Source organism: Ipomoea triloba, chromosome 9 (genome assembly GCF_003576645.1).
Source record: "Ipomoea triloba cultivar NCNSP0323 chromosome 9, ASM357664v1".
In the NCBI taxonomy this organism is placed as follows: Eukaryota; Viridiplantae; Streptophyta; class Magnoliopsida; order Solanales; family Convolvulaceae; genus Ipomoea; species Ipomoea triloba.
In genome coordinates, this window is record NC_044924.1 from 10,884,124 (window position 1) to 10,902,320 (window position 18,197).

Sequence of the window (18,197 nt, forward strand, 5' to 3'; positions counted from 1 at the left end):
CCCATTAATTATTCGGATAAATTCAATTTTAAAACCGAATTTATATTTTTATTGGAATTTTTTTTTTAAAATACAACCGACTTTATTACATTGTAGTATTTTTGTCCATCTATACTTTCTTAATCCGTTAAAGAACAAAGAGTCAACCCCGCTTCCACTAAGCCTCGATCTCATGACCTCCCATATAAGAGAGTCAATACATGACATCTGAGCACAGTCAAATTCACAATAAATTTAATTTTCATCATTATTCTTTTAAAATGCATATATGACATTAAATTGATAGAGGGACTGAGTTGGTAGACCATAATTTTCATATTTGAAGATTACAAATTCTTAATTAATTATTCTTTCTTCCCAAAAGGTTGAATCCCAACTTCAAAGGCTCCTCGGTCCCACGCCGTAACTCAGCTGAACACAGAGACTGTGCACAAGGAGCCTCTCTCACACTATCACGGGTGAGACTTAATTCTTCTGTTCAGATCTTTCTTTCTAAACTTTATCCTTAGCTTGTGAATTGTGATCAATTAAGTTGTTCATGTAAACTATAATTAATTATTCTTGATATATTTTAAAATGACAAGATTAATATTTTAGAGGATGGTTGTACCATGTTTCCAAACAATATTAACAAAAAGACTTTCTTAATCTATTGTCGCTTCATCTAGTCAAAATAGCATTTCTAATCTAATCAAGGCTAAAATTAAAACCATATATATATGTCCACTATTCAGGGGACCATGACTACAAATCTAGGGACCATACCTACAAATCTATAGGCCACCAAAGAGGGCCATGCTTTCTTTGGGCAAATCGATCATGCCCATCTCTCTAACTACGAAAAATAATAAGTTTACGTTGAAATAACATATATCTCATTATATGTTTAAATTTTATTAAGTTGAATATATATATATATTTTTATTATAAATTAATCAAAACATGTCAGATTAAATAAAAGAAATAAAGTAAAAATTTTAAGTTCATGTGATATTACTTCTCTAACTATGCCTACACTTAAACATGCCCAGAGAAATGGCATTTTTCTTTATTTTTGAGAAAAATGATGAAGTGATGAGAATAACCCAATCAAGTTGGTCAAAATATTGGCATGATAAATATAAGTTAAAGTTACATTTGACTCCCAAGAGCGATCGCAACCTAAGTTGGTTTACCTTCTTGTAATCCTTTACAACCTAGAGTCACAAAATGATATTTACATTATGTACACTTTCGGGGTTTCATTTGATAGTCGCGAGTTTGAGTTTGATTCTTACCAATAATTTATTGGTTGAACTCATCACATTATATCTACAAAAGCTATTTTAATTTAGAGATTAGCTAGGGAAGACGTGTAGTTCAAATTTTGACGAGAGTCATTCAACCGACACTTGCCAACTTTTATGTGCGCATTTAGTATAAAATGTATGATGCGAACTTGGTTGGCCCGATCTTCTCTTCGCACTCTAATCTATAGAATATTTTAAAGTGAAATTGAATTTGAAGGTTTAACTTGGGCTAGGAAAATGGTTAATTTTTTTTAGTTTTGATAAGTTTTTGGCCACACCAGGTTATAAGGTGATACGTAGGAGTAGAAACGATGCCACAAGAAAGGTTCCACACTTGATAAAGTCAAGTTTGTCATGACCAACTCATGGCAGAACTCATCCAGAGTTCTAGAAAACACTCAATTTTTTAACTCAAAAATTCTCAATTCTATATTTCATTTGGCATGTCAGGGCCTTAAATAACTATTTATAAGTAGATTACAACAACATGAATAAGATAATTATTAAGAAGAGTTAAATCCTAGATTTATATGTGACAGATCACTTTAAGTCCTTTTTTTTTTCAGAACACCACTTTTGGTCCTAGTATTATTGTGACATGATCATTTTTAGTTCGTTATCAACAAAACTGTTTAAATATCGTTAAATAAAATGACATTTTGGTCTTTAATTATATATTTTTTTCAAAAAATAAACATACAAATATAACAGTTAAACCTACTTTGTATAAAAAAGATTGAAATTTTTTTGTATTTAACGAAATTTCAACGATTCTGTTGATGGATGACTAAAAATGGTCATGCCACAATAATACTAGGACCAAATGAGGATGTTCTAATAAAAAATAATTAAAAGTGAATTGTCACCCCTATAAATCTAGGAAAAAATTAAAATGGAATTAACTTGTATTAAGAATATATGATAAACTAATCTTAACAAACAAACTAAGATAAACATGAATAATAATAATATAATTCTAACAAATTAAATCTAAAATAATCCTCCTAATTAATTAATAAAACTAATTTTAAAATATTCTAATACGCGTTGATTAAAATTTAAAAGTCATTGATTCGATTCTATTTCTAATTTTCTATAATGAAATAAGGAAACGTGAAAGTTTTATGTAATACTATACACATTCCAAGGGAAAGAATCGGGAAACATATCTTCATCAATTATTACACTTTTTTAATGCATTCCGTTGTCCGTACTGGACCAATTACTTCTTTTTTCTTTTTCCTATCTATACAGCTGGCCTTATTTATCAGCCTTATCAAAGAGAGATCGAATAACCGAGAAATTAAATTAAAGTCAATTAAAACCCCTCAAATCCTCTGTGAAAGACGAGCATGGCCGGAGAGCAGAAGATGCGGATAAAAGTGGAGTCGCCGACGTCGGAGTTCCGGGTGGAGGTAAAGGAGAGCGATAAGGTGAGGGATCTGATAAAGATTGTGAAACAGGCATGGGGGACCGAGTATATGACTCTGCACTGCAACTCTGCTGAAATGCACGGAGATCAGCCTTTGTCTGCTTACAATCTCAGAGATGGATCTGTCATCAAAGTCAGAGTCTTTGCTGATGCCCCTTAATCTGGGTTCTGGCATGTATTTGTAATTATTAATATGAAGAAAATGTCAGTTGTCTTTTTGTACATTTCAGTTTTCAGAGAATTGTTGTGATTGGAACATCCTAGTATTTCAATCTTTCTGTGTTCTCTTATACATAAATCATTTATTAGTTTCTCACTTTCTCTTTATTAGAAATATCAAAGAAAGAGGGGGGCTTGCAAGTTGCAACAAAATCACTAAAATTAAGAGAAAAGATGGTGACTGGGTTTATTATTTCGGATGTTTATGTAAATCCATTAACTCAATTGATAGGTGTTTGGATGATATCTATCAATGCGGTTGGTAGGATGGTGAACCAGTATTTGTTTGGATCATTTATAAGCTTTGAAGTTTGGTGCTGCTCTTTCTCATATGTCTACTCAAGAATTTCTTGAATCAAATGGTATGTTTGTTCTCTCTTTCGTAAATTCTAGAGAATTTTTGGTTTTGACATTATTTCATGTGTGTTTTTATGTTCTAAGGTACTGTCAAAGACGTTTAGAAATTGTTATGTGCCTTAAGCGGTGTTTGGTGGTTGTGGTGACTGGTGAGTGTGATTCTTTTGGGCAAAAAAGAGGCGCAGACAGAGGCGGATAAAGGGGCGGTTACACATTGTGGCTGCATTTTTGGCCAGAAATCCTGGGGATTACTTTATTAAATTTCTTTCAATTTTCTAAATTAGGCAAGCAATCATTTTAATTTTTGTAAGCAATCATCGCATAATCACGGGTGATTTGTGGTAGTGGTGATAGTGATGATGCGTACTATATGAACATTATTTTAATTTTGGTAACCAATCATTGCATAATCAAGGGTGATTTGTTTTAGCTTCAGTAAAATATTTCCAGAAAACAGAAAACAGAGAATTTATTTTTTTAGCACTGTATTCCATATTTTAATCCGGAAAATTGTTTTCCATTTTTCCAATTTAACAAAGAACTGAATTTTATTTTTTTTTTTGGTTTTCAGATTTTTTCCAATATAAAACCACACATAAGTTCATTTATAATTACTATTATTATTACATACAAACTTCACTCGTCTATCTATATATATCATTTACCCAATTCAACTACCTATCAATATACATCTGCCACAATCTACATACTCCATCATCGTCTATATCTACTTATCTTTAGCATCACCACTATTATTCATACGATATATATATATTTACCACTATAACTACATATATAATATTTTAGGGAAAAAGATCAAATAGGGCTCCTAAACTTTACACACAAAGTCAATTAGGCTCTCGAATTTTCAAATGTTCCAATGAAACACATGAACTCTTCATTTTAGAACATCGACGCCCAATGACCAATGCGATATGGTCCCATATGTACTTAACAATGGAAACAAATTGGGTTGCTGTGGGTCACTTGAATGCATTTTAGTTTAATGTACTTGCACTACATTTCAACAATTATTTTGTTGTGGTCCCACGTTGCACATGTTATTTGTATGAAGTGCGTTGTATATAGAATACTTAAACGTATGCAATGAGAAAGCAGTAATTTGATACTTTTTGTGCTAGACCTTAGGGTATAGCAGACTGATAATAGTAATTACTACTAGGTTTTTAAGTTATAGCAGTAATTTGATGCTTTTTGTTGTAAGTTTAGCAAGCTGATTCTTCGTTGAAATGTCATTTTATTTAGAGACCCAATAAATGATTCCATTTTCATTAGTTATGTATTGCTATTAAAAATATACATATAGTTGAGATCATTATCAATTTTCTTAAATTTCTATCGATTAACCGTACCTCTAAATATGTCGACCAATGTACTACCTTCAACATCTAAATTGTTTATTTGTTTGTGTGTGTGTGTTTTTTTTTATTAAAAGAATGCATTCCATTGTAGAAATATGAATTCATCATGGTGGCAGCTTTGTCCAACAACTTGTTATGAAATATGTAAATGGTGAGGTGGAAAAGGTTATGTTGAACTCAGATTATTTGTCATATCAACACTTGCTAAAATATATTAAATGAATTGTTAATAATGATCGTTATTACAGGCTAGCTAATCAGGGGAATGAGTCATTCACCAAGCACCAATGAAATGATAGCGCACTTTTACATTTTGAAAGTAGAATTTTGTAGTTGGTTTTTGGTAATGTTTGCCTCATTTCCATTTTTGGTCCTATTGTTATTAGGGCATTACCAATTTTAGTACACTTCATTAATTTTTGCCATATTGCGGCCAGTCTTATTTAGTCCTTGCCACTTTTAGTCCACCGTTAAAATTTTTGTCAAATAACCGTCCAAAACAGGGTTATTTTGGTCTTTTCATGCTTTGATCATCTCCTTAACCCTTTGCAGTAGTTTTCTTTACACATTTTCATCCAATGAAGAGGTCCGGTGAAAGCCATGGCTTTGTAATGTGGCTCACATGACTTTTGCTGGACCTCTTCATTGGATGAAAATGTGTAAGGAAAACCACCGCAAAGGGTCACCGCAAAGGGTCAAGGAGCTGACCAAAGCATGAAAAGACCAAAAATACCCCTGTTTAAGACGATCATTTGACGAAAATTTTAACGGTGGACTAAAAGTGGTAAAGACTAAATAAGGCTGGCCGCAATGTGGCAAAAATTAATAAAGTGGACTAAAATTAGCAATGCCCCAATAACAATAGGACCAAAAATGGAAATGACTCTTTGCCAATATATAGTTTTTGGAACATAATTGTCATTACAAACTGCTTTTTGGTATAGTTTGGCAGTTGACTTATGTTGTATGTACGTAGATGTTGAATTATGTCTTTGACAAATGTGTACATTGACTCGTGTTTTGGCAAGCATGTGAATGAAAATGTATGGCTTCTTTATTGGTGTTTTGCAATCTTGTGTTTTATAATTGTTGTGGCATATTATGAATTTCAATCCTGTGGTCTTTGACAGATTATTAAGTTCAATAATGAGAATAAATCATTGTGCCAAATTATGAATTAAAACCTTGTGCAATCTTGTGATCTTTGTTAGATTATGAAGTTCGATTATGAGAACAAATCAAATTTATTAATCAACATTAGCATCACATTGCAAAATTATTAAAAACATAAATAGAAGATTAACCATTAAGACACTAAATAAATAGTAAATTATATTTGAATTGCCAATAACAAGGCCAATGCACAACTAGATCAGCAACATATATCTATATGTCAACAAAAGCAAACTAAAACATCATATTAAACTACAACAAAAGCAACACAGCTTTTTTTTTTTTTTGAAAACAACACAGATTCATATGGTATTGCCCTTTGCTGCAAATTTACATGCACAGCTATTACTACAACAATTACTAAACAAATTATTGTATTTCTATGTCTTTTTTTGCTTTCAACTTCAGTTTGAATAGCATTGTAAACGCGAAAAACTTGAATTGTACATATATATTTAAAATTCAAAGTATCGATTACAAGAAAGTATGTACCAAATGAGAAAGGGTACAATCTTTATATGTAAGATGTCCTCTGATTCTCTACTAGAAGTATGTCGATTGGAAGTGTGCTAAATTCGGGGTATGCTGAATTGGAAGTGTGCTGAGTTCACAGTATGCTGAACTGGAAGTGTTTCGAGTGTGGAAGTGTGTCGAGTTCAGGGTATGCTGAACTGGAAGTATGCCAAGTTCTTATGCCGAACTGGAAGTGTTCTTTGCTGAAGGGCATTCGGAGTTAAGTAGCTTGCTCTTCAATGAAAGGCTTTTATGTAGCTTGATCTTCAAAGAAGGGCTTCCAATATTCAAATGGCGTGTTTCACCTCAGCGCAGATATATTGCAGGCGTGTTCTAAACGATATCCTAGCGAGATTCGTGCAAAGCTTCGGTATGCAGATCTTCATAGCTCTCTTTCTTTGAAAATGAAATCACTATTTATAGTGGTGAGGTGTAGAGAAAATCTAACGAACTCTATCACTTTGGATAATTCATATATTTAATTTAATATTTTGAATTAAATATAAGGAATGTATCAGGGCACCATAACGTCCAAGTTCATCATTTCATCAAATTTCAAACCAATTTATAATATCCACAATTTCCTGAAAATTATATAATCCACATATAATTTTGATGGGTCAAACCAAATCAAAACTCGTCAATTTAAGCGGCCCAATTAATCCAAATAGTTTGGTCCAACTCCATTAAATATTCCTTCAATTTAGGTTAGCAATTCAGCACACAATTACTCTTAATTAATTAATTAGACTAATTAATTATTTATTGAGCCATTTAATCAACCCAATTAAATAAATATTAACCCAATTTAATTAATTAAAGCAATTAATTTAACAACCAATTATCCGTCACGACTCAATAGCATCATTTAAATTTTCAATGCTTACAAGCATACTCAACATCACTTTGCAATCGCTGAATTTCCTCCATAACTTCGTACTTCATATTCTTCAACTCTAATTCAACCTTTATATTCAAATCAGATTCAATCTCACCATCCTTTCATAATACACTTTTCCATATAAAATACCCACAACCACTTCCCTGGGAAAATCCAACCATTCAAGAAAATCATAAATTTGAAAACAACGAAAATGTTGAAAATCTAGACAAATTTAAAACAATAACCTAGAAAATTTTAAAACAATAACTCAGAAAATTTTAAAACCTAAAAATTTATAAACACTTGTGCCTTCCACTGTTGAATTGACACTCAAAAAATTGTTGTCCATTGTCTCGTGATACACATAGTGGAGATTTCAATCCACAACGACAATACAAGGAAGGCTCATACTGTAAATTTGGCTTCAACCTTGGGGGAGATTTTGGTGAACCACTCCAAGAAGAAGTTGGCATCTCCAAGAGTAGAAAAGATGCGACTGGCTTATGAAAAGAAGAAGAAGACAGAGGAGGAGAAGGAGGAAAAGAAGAAGAGCTTGAAGAATCTGTGTAGAAAGAGGAAGAAATTAGGATTGCGAATTTTTTTATCGTGAATATGAATGCACAGGGAGGAATTACGTTTATAAATCATTTCTTTTTAATTTTGTTTTAAACTTTTTTTACTTTGCATATGTGGCAATAAAAAAATATTAATTATATATTATCCAGTCACTGCCATAGAGGACTTTACTGATGATTTTAGGGAGCTAACTAGTCATTGGGCATCAGTGCCATAAAGTGAAGAGTTTGTGTGTTTAATTGCAATGTTTGAAAGTTTGAGGACCTAACTGACTTTTCTCAAAAAATTCAAAGGCCTATTTAACCATTTTTCTAATATTTTATGTGTTTACACTACCTATGTTATTAGGAATCACAATACGTAGATATTTGATTATTTAGCCATTTTCAAATTTGAATTAGAATACATATAAAATTACCTGAACATGACTGAATATTATATGTACCCATTCCAGACTCGTTGACACTACCCATATAGTACTCGAAATCATATTGAAACCTATTTAATGCACATGCATACTTGTACAAACACAATCGAGTATAGGGCACTAGAATTTCACTATTACCAAACTCGTTTAAACTGGACTATCAACTATCCAAACACATCATATCCTATCAGAGTTCAAGAGGTTAGATAGTCAATATTGTTTTTATCTATTATCATCCATGAATATTATTTTACCCAGGAGGGCTGTCAATTTTTTTTAAATAAAAAAAAGTAGAGTAAATAAGAATAGAAAATCTATGAAGGGAGGCTAGAGAGCTTCTTGGGTAACAAGTTTTTTTTAAAAAAGATTTATGCCTTCACTAGTAGATAATTAACGATATGAGTATGTTGTGAACGACAATATGTATATATTGTACAAGTGATGAATGTCATAAATTTACGTAACTATTTTAAAAAGTATATAAGGTTTTATACACATGTGACGGTGGTTTTATTGGACTAAACCCATCATACAACTAGGTTATTAAAGGTAAAATTGACAACAAACACAAATGAGTTTCTTTTCACTTTTGGTCCTATGAATTTAGAGTCCTTGTCAACTTAAGTTCACAACTTTCATTCTCGACATAAGCAGTGCTCAATTTTGATTTTTTTTTTCAGATGTTGTCCTTCCAATCACATGCCCGACTGAAACTCACTAGAATCCATTAAATACTTTGCCTGTTAAGGTAAAAATGTCATTTGATTAAGCCCTAAACCTATGTATAAATAAAACAAAAGGATAAAAGAAGAAATAACTAATTTGTTGTTCCCATTCTCCCTTCTTTGAGTGAAGAATCCTAACTCCATGGCATGGGAAATCAATGAAGTACATTAGGTTAGAACTTTTTGTAATTTTTGTTTGTAACTTTATTAACTCTAAACCTTGACATCTTAAACATTTGCACATTACAAGACAACTATGCACTACCGTACAATATGAGATACAACCTATTAGGCAAGCCAACCTCCCAATCTACAACTATCACACTATTTTACCGTTGATCATAAAATATAGAAATAAGGGTGGAGAATAATGGCCTTATTTAAAATTAATAAAGTAACTAAAATTATTTTCTTCAGAAAGTTAATATGAGGTTACCAACAAAAAAAAATATTATATATTTGTGACTGTTTAATTGTTTTTTTTTTTTTTAGAACAGTGAGTGTTTAATTGTTTAATTGCATTCTTTTTAAATTTAGGGGCAACTATGCTACTATGACTACGTGAGGGGTTTATTTGACTATTGCAAGAAATGCAAAGAGTACAAGAGAAGAAGCATAAAGTACAAGCTTGCAATGCAAAGTTCAAACCAACAATTTTTAGGACATGACAACCCTATTTCTGTCACGCTCTAAAACCCCTCCGGCAGAAATCTACGCTTGCCGGCGGCGACCTTGACAGACAGTTAAGCGAAAATGAAGGAGGAGGAGAAGAAGCTAATAGCCCTAGGTTTCGAGGGCTCCGCCAATAAAATCGGCGTCGGAGTGGTAGCGCTCGACGGCTCGATCCTCTCCAATCCCCGCCATACCTACATCACTCCGCCGGGACAAGGCTTCCTCCCCCGCGAAACCGCCCAGCATCACCTCCATCACGTCCTCCCTCTCATCAATTCCGCCTTACATTCCGCCGAGATAACCCCAAAAGACGTCGATTGCCTTTGCTACACTCCGGGCATGGGCGCACCCTTACAGGTCTCCGCCGTGGTGGTTCGCGTCCTCTCTCAGCTCTGGAAGAAGCCCATCGTCGCGGTGAATCACTGCGTCGCGCATATTGAGATGGGCCGGGTCGTGACCGGCGCGGTTGACCCGGTAGTGTTGTATGTTAGTGGAGGGAATACTCAAGTGATAGCTTATAGCGAAGGGCGGTACCGGATTTTCGGAGAGACCATTGATATCGCAGTTGGGAATTGCTTGGACCGATTTGCTAGGGTTCTCAAATTGTCCAATGATCCAAGCCCTGGGTACAACATCGAGCAGGTCATGTTAGCTATAAATGTATCATTCGATTTATAGATGCCTGCATTTCAGTTCAATCCTAAAGATTAAAATTTTATGCTTGGGGAAGAATATCAATCAGTGCATATATTACTGCTAAATGATAAATTGAATGATCTGATGAGGCCTCAAGTAGTGCCAGTTAGCAACTTCTATAGCCTGTTCCATTTCCAGTTCATTAAAGAAGCCTAGCTACTGTTCATATTTTCGATTTAGTTGTTAACTTTCATTCTCCGAAATATAGACTTCAGAAAGGGAAAACACATGCAAAATAGCAGTTTAAATCCAAAAAACAGTTTTAGCAGTTTAGCCTTCGCAGAAATGCAAAAACAGTGTCATACTAGGGGCTATTGGTGTGTATACAAGGCCAAAAGGCCTTCAAAGTTTCTCTCTTTTCCTTTGGTAATACAATTTTTGTGTCCAATTTGATTAGTAAGCCCTGACTCGAGTGGTATAGAACTCAGTTGTTTTATATTTAGTGTTAGTGTATAAAATCCGTATCAAAGAAAAGAAGCAACTAAATAGGGAACATGGCTGATTTGTTTTTCCTTACAGCTTGCTAAGAAAGGAGAAAAGTTTATTGAACTTCCATATGTAGTAAAAGGGATGGATGTTTCCTTCAGTGGAATCTTAAGCTATATTGAAGCCACTACTGAAGAGATGCTCAAGAATAACGAGTGCTCCCCTGCAGATCTTTGCTACTCTTTACAGGTGGGTTAGTTTTGAAACGTATACTTGGTTTTGATTTGTATTTTCAATTTTCATATAACACCTAACACGTATAACTCTTTACTGAAAACCGTATAGCGAACTGCTTGATACTTGATTTGCTTAATGCTTAATGCTTATACCTGTTATTCTTTTAGGAAACTTTGTTTGCAATGCTTGTGGAGATCACTGAAAGGGCTATGGCACACTGTGATAAGAAAGATGTATTGATTGTTGGCGGCGTGGGATGCAATGAGCGATTGCAAGAGATGATGAAAACCATATGTTCCGAGAGGGGTGGCAAATTGTATGCAACCGATGACAGGTACTGCATTGACAACGGAGCAATGATTGCGTATACCGGCCTCCTAACTTTTGCTAACGGAGCATCGACTCCAATGGAGGAATCTACATTTACTCAGAGATTTAGAACTGATGAAGTGCTAGCAATCTGGAGGGAGAAGGAAAGTAATACCTCCAGTGGTACTGTGGGAAGCATATAACTGGCCACTTGAATGTTTCTGGTTCCCACAATGTTTGTTATTTGCATCATATGACAAAGGCTACTTAAATTCTTGAAATTAAAATGCTATAGCTTAATGTATTTAATTGGTTAAATTTCCAATGCCCTTTTATTTCAAACAACTTATTGCTGTCATGCTGTGTCTGTTGAGTGTTGAGGATGGGGAAAAAGAAATTAGAGATGGAAGCCACTCAATATCAGAGCCAGGTTTCGATCCTGGGACCTGTGGGTTATGGGCCCACCACGCTTCCGCTGCGCCACTCTGATTGTTGAATACTTACAGCATTTGTTTTCTATTATCCTGAATACCCAAAAAGGTTGTCGCAAGGGAGAATCTTTTGCTGATAAATGATAATTCCCGTTAATGTTTATTGGAGTCACTCAGATTGCACAACCAGTCAGACTCCATAATTTTCACTGGTCTATGCTTAACCATTTTTCTCACATCAATAATACCATTAGATGATGTTAAAGTAGGCAAACCTGGGATTACGTTTTTGTGTTACTGTATTTAGCGTTGGGTGCAAATGTAACCTTTTCGATTTTGTGAGGTAATTTTATGAACTATCATTTTGAGTACCTCTATATTAAGTTTCAAAGATCTAGAATCCAAGTTAAAAGTTAAAAAGTTAAGAGAATTGTAAAAATGAATTTTAGTCCTAACATTTGATGAAAATAATTAAAACCGTATTAATTAATTCGTATAATAATGAAAGAAAAAGTAATAGAAGAATGATTGTCATTTCTATTAATTACATTTGTAAAAATAGAGAAGGTGTACGAACATAATGTTTTATTTAAACAAGAATGATTGTGATTTCTATTAATTGTCTTTGTAAAAATAGAGAGGGTGTTGAATAGAATACCTTATTGAAACACAGATTACAAGATATTTATAAAGTTTTGTAATAAAATTCAAGCAATCGTTGACTAGCGAGTTAACCCACCGGTTCACAATCAACCGGACATCATCTATGGGCCCAACCGACCTTGTTAGGTTGAGGTTATCCGTCTTCTAGTGCTAAGATGACATAATCAAGCTGAACTCAAGGTCTATCCAACCTAAGACTTCAAAAGTCTTATCAAGAACTACCTCATTGGATTGTGATTATTCAATATGGTCGGCGAGCTCAAACTCTATTATCCTAGTCCACGATATAATTTATGATTATATAATTTACTTAACAACACAATATATATATATATATATATATATATATATATATATATATATATATATATATATATATTTATTTATTTATTTATTTATTTATATTTATATATTTATATATAAAGATTTTCACTATATAAAAAGGCAAGCCTCATAGCAAAGGGAACAAGGTTCATACAAGCACACACTACAGATCATTCCATGCAAAGATTCCATTCATCTCACCTTTCCTGTAGTCCATATACATGATAAACCCAATTCTCTCTCACATAACCCCTCTCTCTCTCTCTCATATGGATATGTACATGCAACATCAGACCTATCTCATTTACAATATAACTATCACTAGTACAAAAATAGTAATTTGGGTCTGTTGTAAAAGACATTTTGTGTCTATTTTACATCAGATGCATATACTACATACAGACACAAAGGTGTACTTTTTACGTGCAAACAATTTACAATAGGCGTATGTTCCTTAGTAGGAATAGACGATTACGCCCACATGGCAACTCAATCTGATCATAAGGGTAAAGTTTGAGAGGAATAGACGCTTATTGTTTTTTTTATAAAAAAAAAATTAGGCGCCTGTTTCTACTTTCTACTAAGGCTTCTAAGAAATAAGATGCCTGTTATTTTTTTTTTTAAATAATTTATTTGATAAAAATACAATTTTTTCTTCTCGTACATTCCAGCCAAATATAAACTCATCAACACTACTAATATTTCAATTCTACAACACAATACTCCAATTAAACTCTATCAGCACTACTTTAATTCTATCAATATTTCATTCAAAAAATATACACAATTATTCTAGAGAAGTATTATTAGAACTTGCTCGCATGAGCTAATACAAAATTAATGGAATAAGATACATCTAAAAACATAATAAGTCTCAATCAAGGTTATATCTTTGATTTATGTCCCACTTTTTGTATGCTAATAAATGTATACATTTTGCTTTAAATGTTGTACACTTCAATGTTATTAGACAAAATTGTCCCTACTACATTCTTGTTATACAAAACTATCCTTACACCGTTATAACACCGTTAATTTTAACTCCATCATTATTACCATACACCTATATCTATCATATCTTTTTCCTATTCTTTAATTATCATTTTATTAAAATCATTATATAATTAATTGAATGGTTGATTATATTTTAATTAAATTTCTATTAATGGTAAATCATATATGTGTGTATAGAATACATATATTATTTGTATATATATAATTCGAATTATAAATTTTAATTATTTATTTTAATATTAGGCATGAATTTTCGTGCATCGCGCGTACAAAATACTAGTTCCCATAATATATGCAGCAACATTTATGATTTCTAAAAATCTATTTTCTCAATCTTAAACCTGTAGGTTATGGGCCCAAATGTAATCCTTTCCAGTTTGTGAGGTAGTTTTATGAATTATCTTTTTGAGTACCTCTATATTAAGGTTCAAAGATCTGGAATCCTAGTTAAAAGTTTAAAAGTTTAAAAGTTAAATTGAATTGTAAAAATGAATTTTAATATTAACATTTGATGGAAATAATAATTAAAACATATTCATATTAATTAATTTCATATAATAATGAAAGAAAAAGTAATAGAAGAATAATTATCTTTTCTATTAATAACTTTTGTAAAAATAGAGAAGGTTTACGAACATAATGCTTTATTTAGACAAGAATAATTATTGTGATTTCTATTAATTGCCTTTGTAAAAATAGAGAAGGTGTTAAATAGAATATCTTATTAAAACAAAGATTACTAAATATTTATAAGGTCTTGTAATAAAATTCAGGCAATCGTTGACTAGCGAGCTAACTTTATCGCCTCACAATCAACATGAGCTCATCTATGAGCCCCAAGCCGACCTTGTTAGGTTGAGGTTATCCGTCTTCTAGTGCTAAAATGACATCGTCAAGTTGAGCTCAAGGTCGTCCAACCCAAGACTTCAAGTCTTATCAAGAATTACCTCATTGGATTGTGATTATTCAATATGGAAGTCGATCGAGCTCAAACTCTATTTCGACATGCAAGAATAGCTTTATTAAGTAGCAACTAGCTAGTCTAATAGATAACTAACAATTGTTATATTGTGGCTCAGAGTCCGCCATAAGCATTGTGGATCCTAGTCTATATTTTTTTTTTGAAAATATCTTAATCTAGATTATGTACATACAATTAATATATTATGTACATTTAGTTATTATATATATTTAGTTAACAGATTATGTATATTCAATTTAAGTGAATATATACACAAATTTTTTTTTCAAAAATAAAATATACATATATAACTTCTTTTAAGGTCTAACTTAACTAAATGTACATAATATGTTAACTATATGTATACAATTTAGACTAAAATTCACAATATGCATGATGAATCCTAATCCACTATATAATTTGTAATCATAAAATTTACTTAACAACACAATATATATTTATACAAAGATTCCATTCATCTCACCTTCCTCTAGCCTATATACATGCATGATAAACCCAATTCTCCCACACATAACCAATCTCTTTCTAGGGCGGATTCAAAATTTCCTTTGAGTGTGGGCGGAGAAACGAAGGTAAAGTGAATTAAAAAATGTTCAAATAAAAGATTTATAACAAATGCGAAACAGATTACTTACATACAAAATATATTATAAATTAAAATACAAGGTTTATCATGAACTACGGGATAATACTCCTCTACAATCTCTCATATTTTGAAATCGGTGTAGAATTGTTTCATTCGAAACTTGATCAAAAATATATTTTTCAACATACGACACTAAGTAATCATTTAATAAATCATTCACTCATTCGGTTGCATAAAGATGTCTTGATTAAATTCATAGTAGAAAATGCTATTTCCACACTAGTAGTTGCAACCTGTAGGATCAAAGACAACTTTAGAAGCAAATACACCAATATATAGTCCAAATGTTTTCTCGTTTTCACGATTTTTTGAGCTAATTCATCAATACCATCCAATTTAAAGAAAGCATGATCAAAAGTTATATCAACAAAATAAGTTTGAAGTTGGTTATCTAGTAATTCAAGTTCAATATCATAAAAATCATTTGGATAGAACTACGAATCGAAATAATTTATCCTTATCAAACCTAGCTAGCAAATAAATTCCTTGGATCAAAACATGCCACACACAAGAGCAACTTTGTATTCTTCTCATTGAAACAGTTGTTTAGCTCTTGGAGTTGTAGATCTAAGACCATATAAAACCTTTAAACACGGTACCTGTGAAGATGAGTCTTTTCTTCAAATTTACCTTCTGGTCTTCTTGGAACAACATAAACTTCATCCAAATTAGGTATGGGAATTGCATGCTTGTTGCAAAATAGTGAAACTTTTATAAAATAGCTTTCCACCCATCATCTTGCATCACTTGCAATCCTTTTTTTTAGGCATCAACTAGTCTCATGGCATTCACAATGTTTTGATCTTTCTTCTGTAATGCATGTGGCAATTCATTGGTAATTCCTAAAACATTCTTCATTAAGTGCAACAAGAACACAATCAAAACATAGGACATTCTTCAATACGTACTCTAAATGCTTCTAGCTTTTATTTTGGATCCTGCCTTATTTCGTCAAGAACATCAATCATCGGAGAAAATAATTTCACAATGCTCACAAGTGCACCATAATGAAATCTCCAACGTGTATCACTAGGACGTTGTAAAACTGCTTCTTGATTCAAACCAGTTCCCGTTTCAATTGTGTCAATAGAAATTGAATCAATCAACATCTTTAATTGTTTGTCTCATAAGTTATCCTTATTAATGTTTAAATATTAAACATGCTTTTAAAAAGGCTTCAAGCCAAGCCAATTAAGCCAGGCCAATTGTAGACTCAGAGCCTAACAAAAAACCTACATACAAGCTCAGGCCTAGGCCTAGGCTTTAGATTTTCGTAACAGGCCCAGACCTAATTTTCTATAGCTTGGCTTGGCTCAACCTATTTCCACCCTTACTGCAACGAACTTTATGACCTTAAAGAAAGTTTTCTCGATTAAGTGAGTCGTAATTTTCATCATGTCCACGAACGCCGACTGGTGAGAATGTGAGATTGTGAGAACGAGTCATCAACGAACTACGAACCTGAAGCCTGAGGGTGAAGACCGAGCTAGCGACGGTTGAAGACGGAGCTGAGCAGTTGGCGACCAAGTGACGGTTGAAGCTTGAAGATGAAGTCGACGACGGGTGTGGCGAGGGGAAGGACAAAGCAATAGAGGAGTAGAGCCATAGAGGATAGACCGGTGAAACGGGTTCGCAGGTAATGGAATTAAAAAATATTAATGTATATATATATATATATAAACAACCCCAAAATGACGTCGTTTTGGGATTGTCTAATTGTTTTACAGTGGGGGTAGCTGCCCCATGGTAGCTCCGCCTCTCTCACAACCCAAAATGACGTCGTTTTGGAACTGTCTAATTTTTTGCAGGTGGGGGTAGTTGCCCCAATGGTAGTTGCGCCTCTCTCTCTCTATGCAACCCATGTATATATTCAAATCAATCCATCTATACATGTATAATATAGCTATCACTAGTACAAAAATAGTAATTTGGTTCTGTTGTAAGAGACTTTGCATCTGTTTTACAAAAGATGCATATACTACCGATGCAAAAAGGTGTATTTTTTGTATGCAGAAAGTTTACCATAGGCATTTGTTCCTTAGTAGGAACACACAAGGAAGTGAAGGAACAAACACCTATTGTTAATTTTATTTTTAAAAAAATTAATAAATTTGATAAAAATACAATTTTTTCCAGCTACATTCCATACAATATAAACTCATCAATAATATTTCAATCCTATCAACACTATACTCCAATTAAACTCCATCAACACTACTTCGATCAATTCTATCGATATTTCATTCAAAAAATACGCACAATTATCCTAGAGAAGTATTATTGGAACTTTCCAGTGTATGTTTTTAATACAAAATTAGTGGAGATCACTGAAAGGGCTATGGCACACTGTGATAAGAAAGATGTATTAATTGTTGGCGGTGTGGATGCAATGAGCGATTGCAAGAGATGATGAAAACCATGTGTTCTGGCAAATTGTATGCGACCCACGATAGGTACTGCATTGACAACGGAGCAATGATTGCATATACCGGCCCTCCTAGCTTTTGCTCACGGAGCATAGACTCCAATGGAGGAATCTACAGTGTGGGAAGCATATAACTGGCCACTTGAATGTTTCTGGTTCCCACAATGTTTCTTATTTAATTTGAAATTGAAATGTTATAGCTTATAGTGCGGTTTGTATTTATTGGTTAAATTTCCAATGCCCTTTTATTTCAAACAACTTATTGCTGTGTCTGTTTAGTGTTGAGGATGGGGAAAAGGAATTTCAGAGATGGAAGCCACTCAATATCAGAGCCAGGTTTCGATCCTGGGACCTGTGGGTTATGGGCCCACCACGCTTCCGCTGCGCCACTCTGAT

General features: G+C 33.1%; 1 protein-coding gene and 2 non-coding genes across 4 annotated transcripts; 1 reads left to right on the forward strand and 2 right to left on the reverse strand.

Annotated features, from left to right (window-relative positions):
- The first annotated feature begins 9,615 nt into the window (after positions 1 to 9,615).
- LOC116028778 (probable tRNA N6-adenosine threonylcarbamoyltransferase) lies at positions 9,616 to 11,661 on the forward strand. 2 transcript variants are annotated; one of them, XM_031270594.1, is made up of 4 exons: positions 9,616 to 10,290; positions 10,864 to 11,019; positions 11,175 to 11,427; positions 11,471 to 11,661. In XM_031270594.1, exons 1-4 carry the CDS (start codon positions 9,730 to 9,732, stop codon positions 11,593 to 11,595), a joined length of 1,095 nt encoding a protein of 364 aa, XP_031126454.1. In that variant the 5' UTR covers positions 9,616 to 9,729; the 3' UTR covers positions 11,596 to 11,661. The 2 variants fall into 2 exon arrangements, with proteins under 2 accessions (XP_031126454.1, XP_031126455.1); XM_031270595.1 differs by having other exon boundaries at positions 9,618 to 10,290; positions 11,175 to 11,641.
- A 73-nt stretch (positions 11,662 to 11,734) lies between these two features.
- Positions 11,735 to 11,806, reverse strand: TRNAM-CAU. The gene has a single exon. It is a non-coding gene; the product is annotated as a tRNA-Met (tRNA).
- A 6,319-nt stretch (positions 11,807 to 18,125) lies between these two features.
- Positions 18,126 to 18,197, reverse strand: TRNAM-CAU. Its single transcript has one exon. It is a non-coding gene; the product is annotated as a tRNA-Met (tRNA).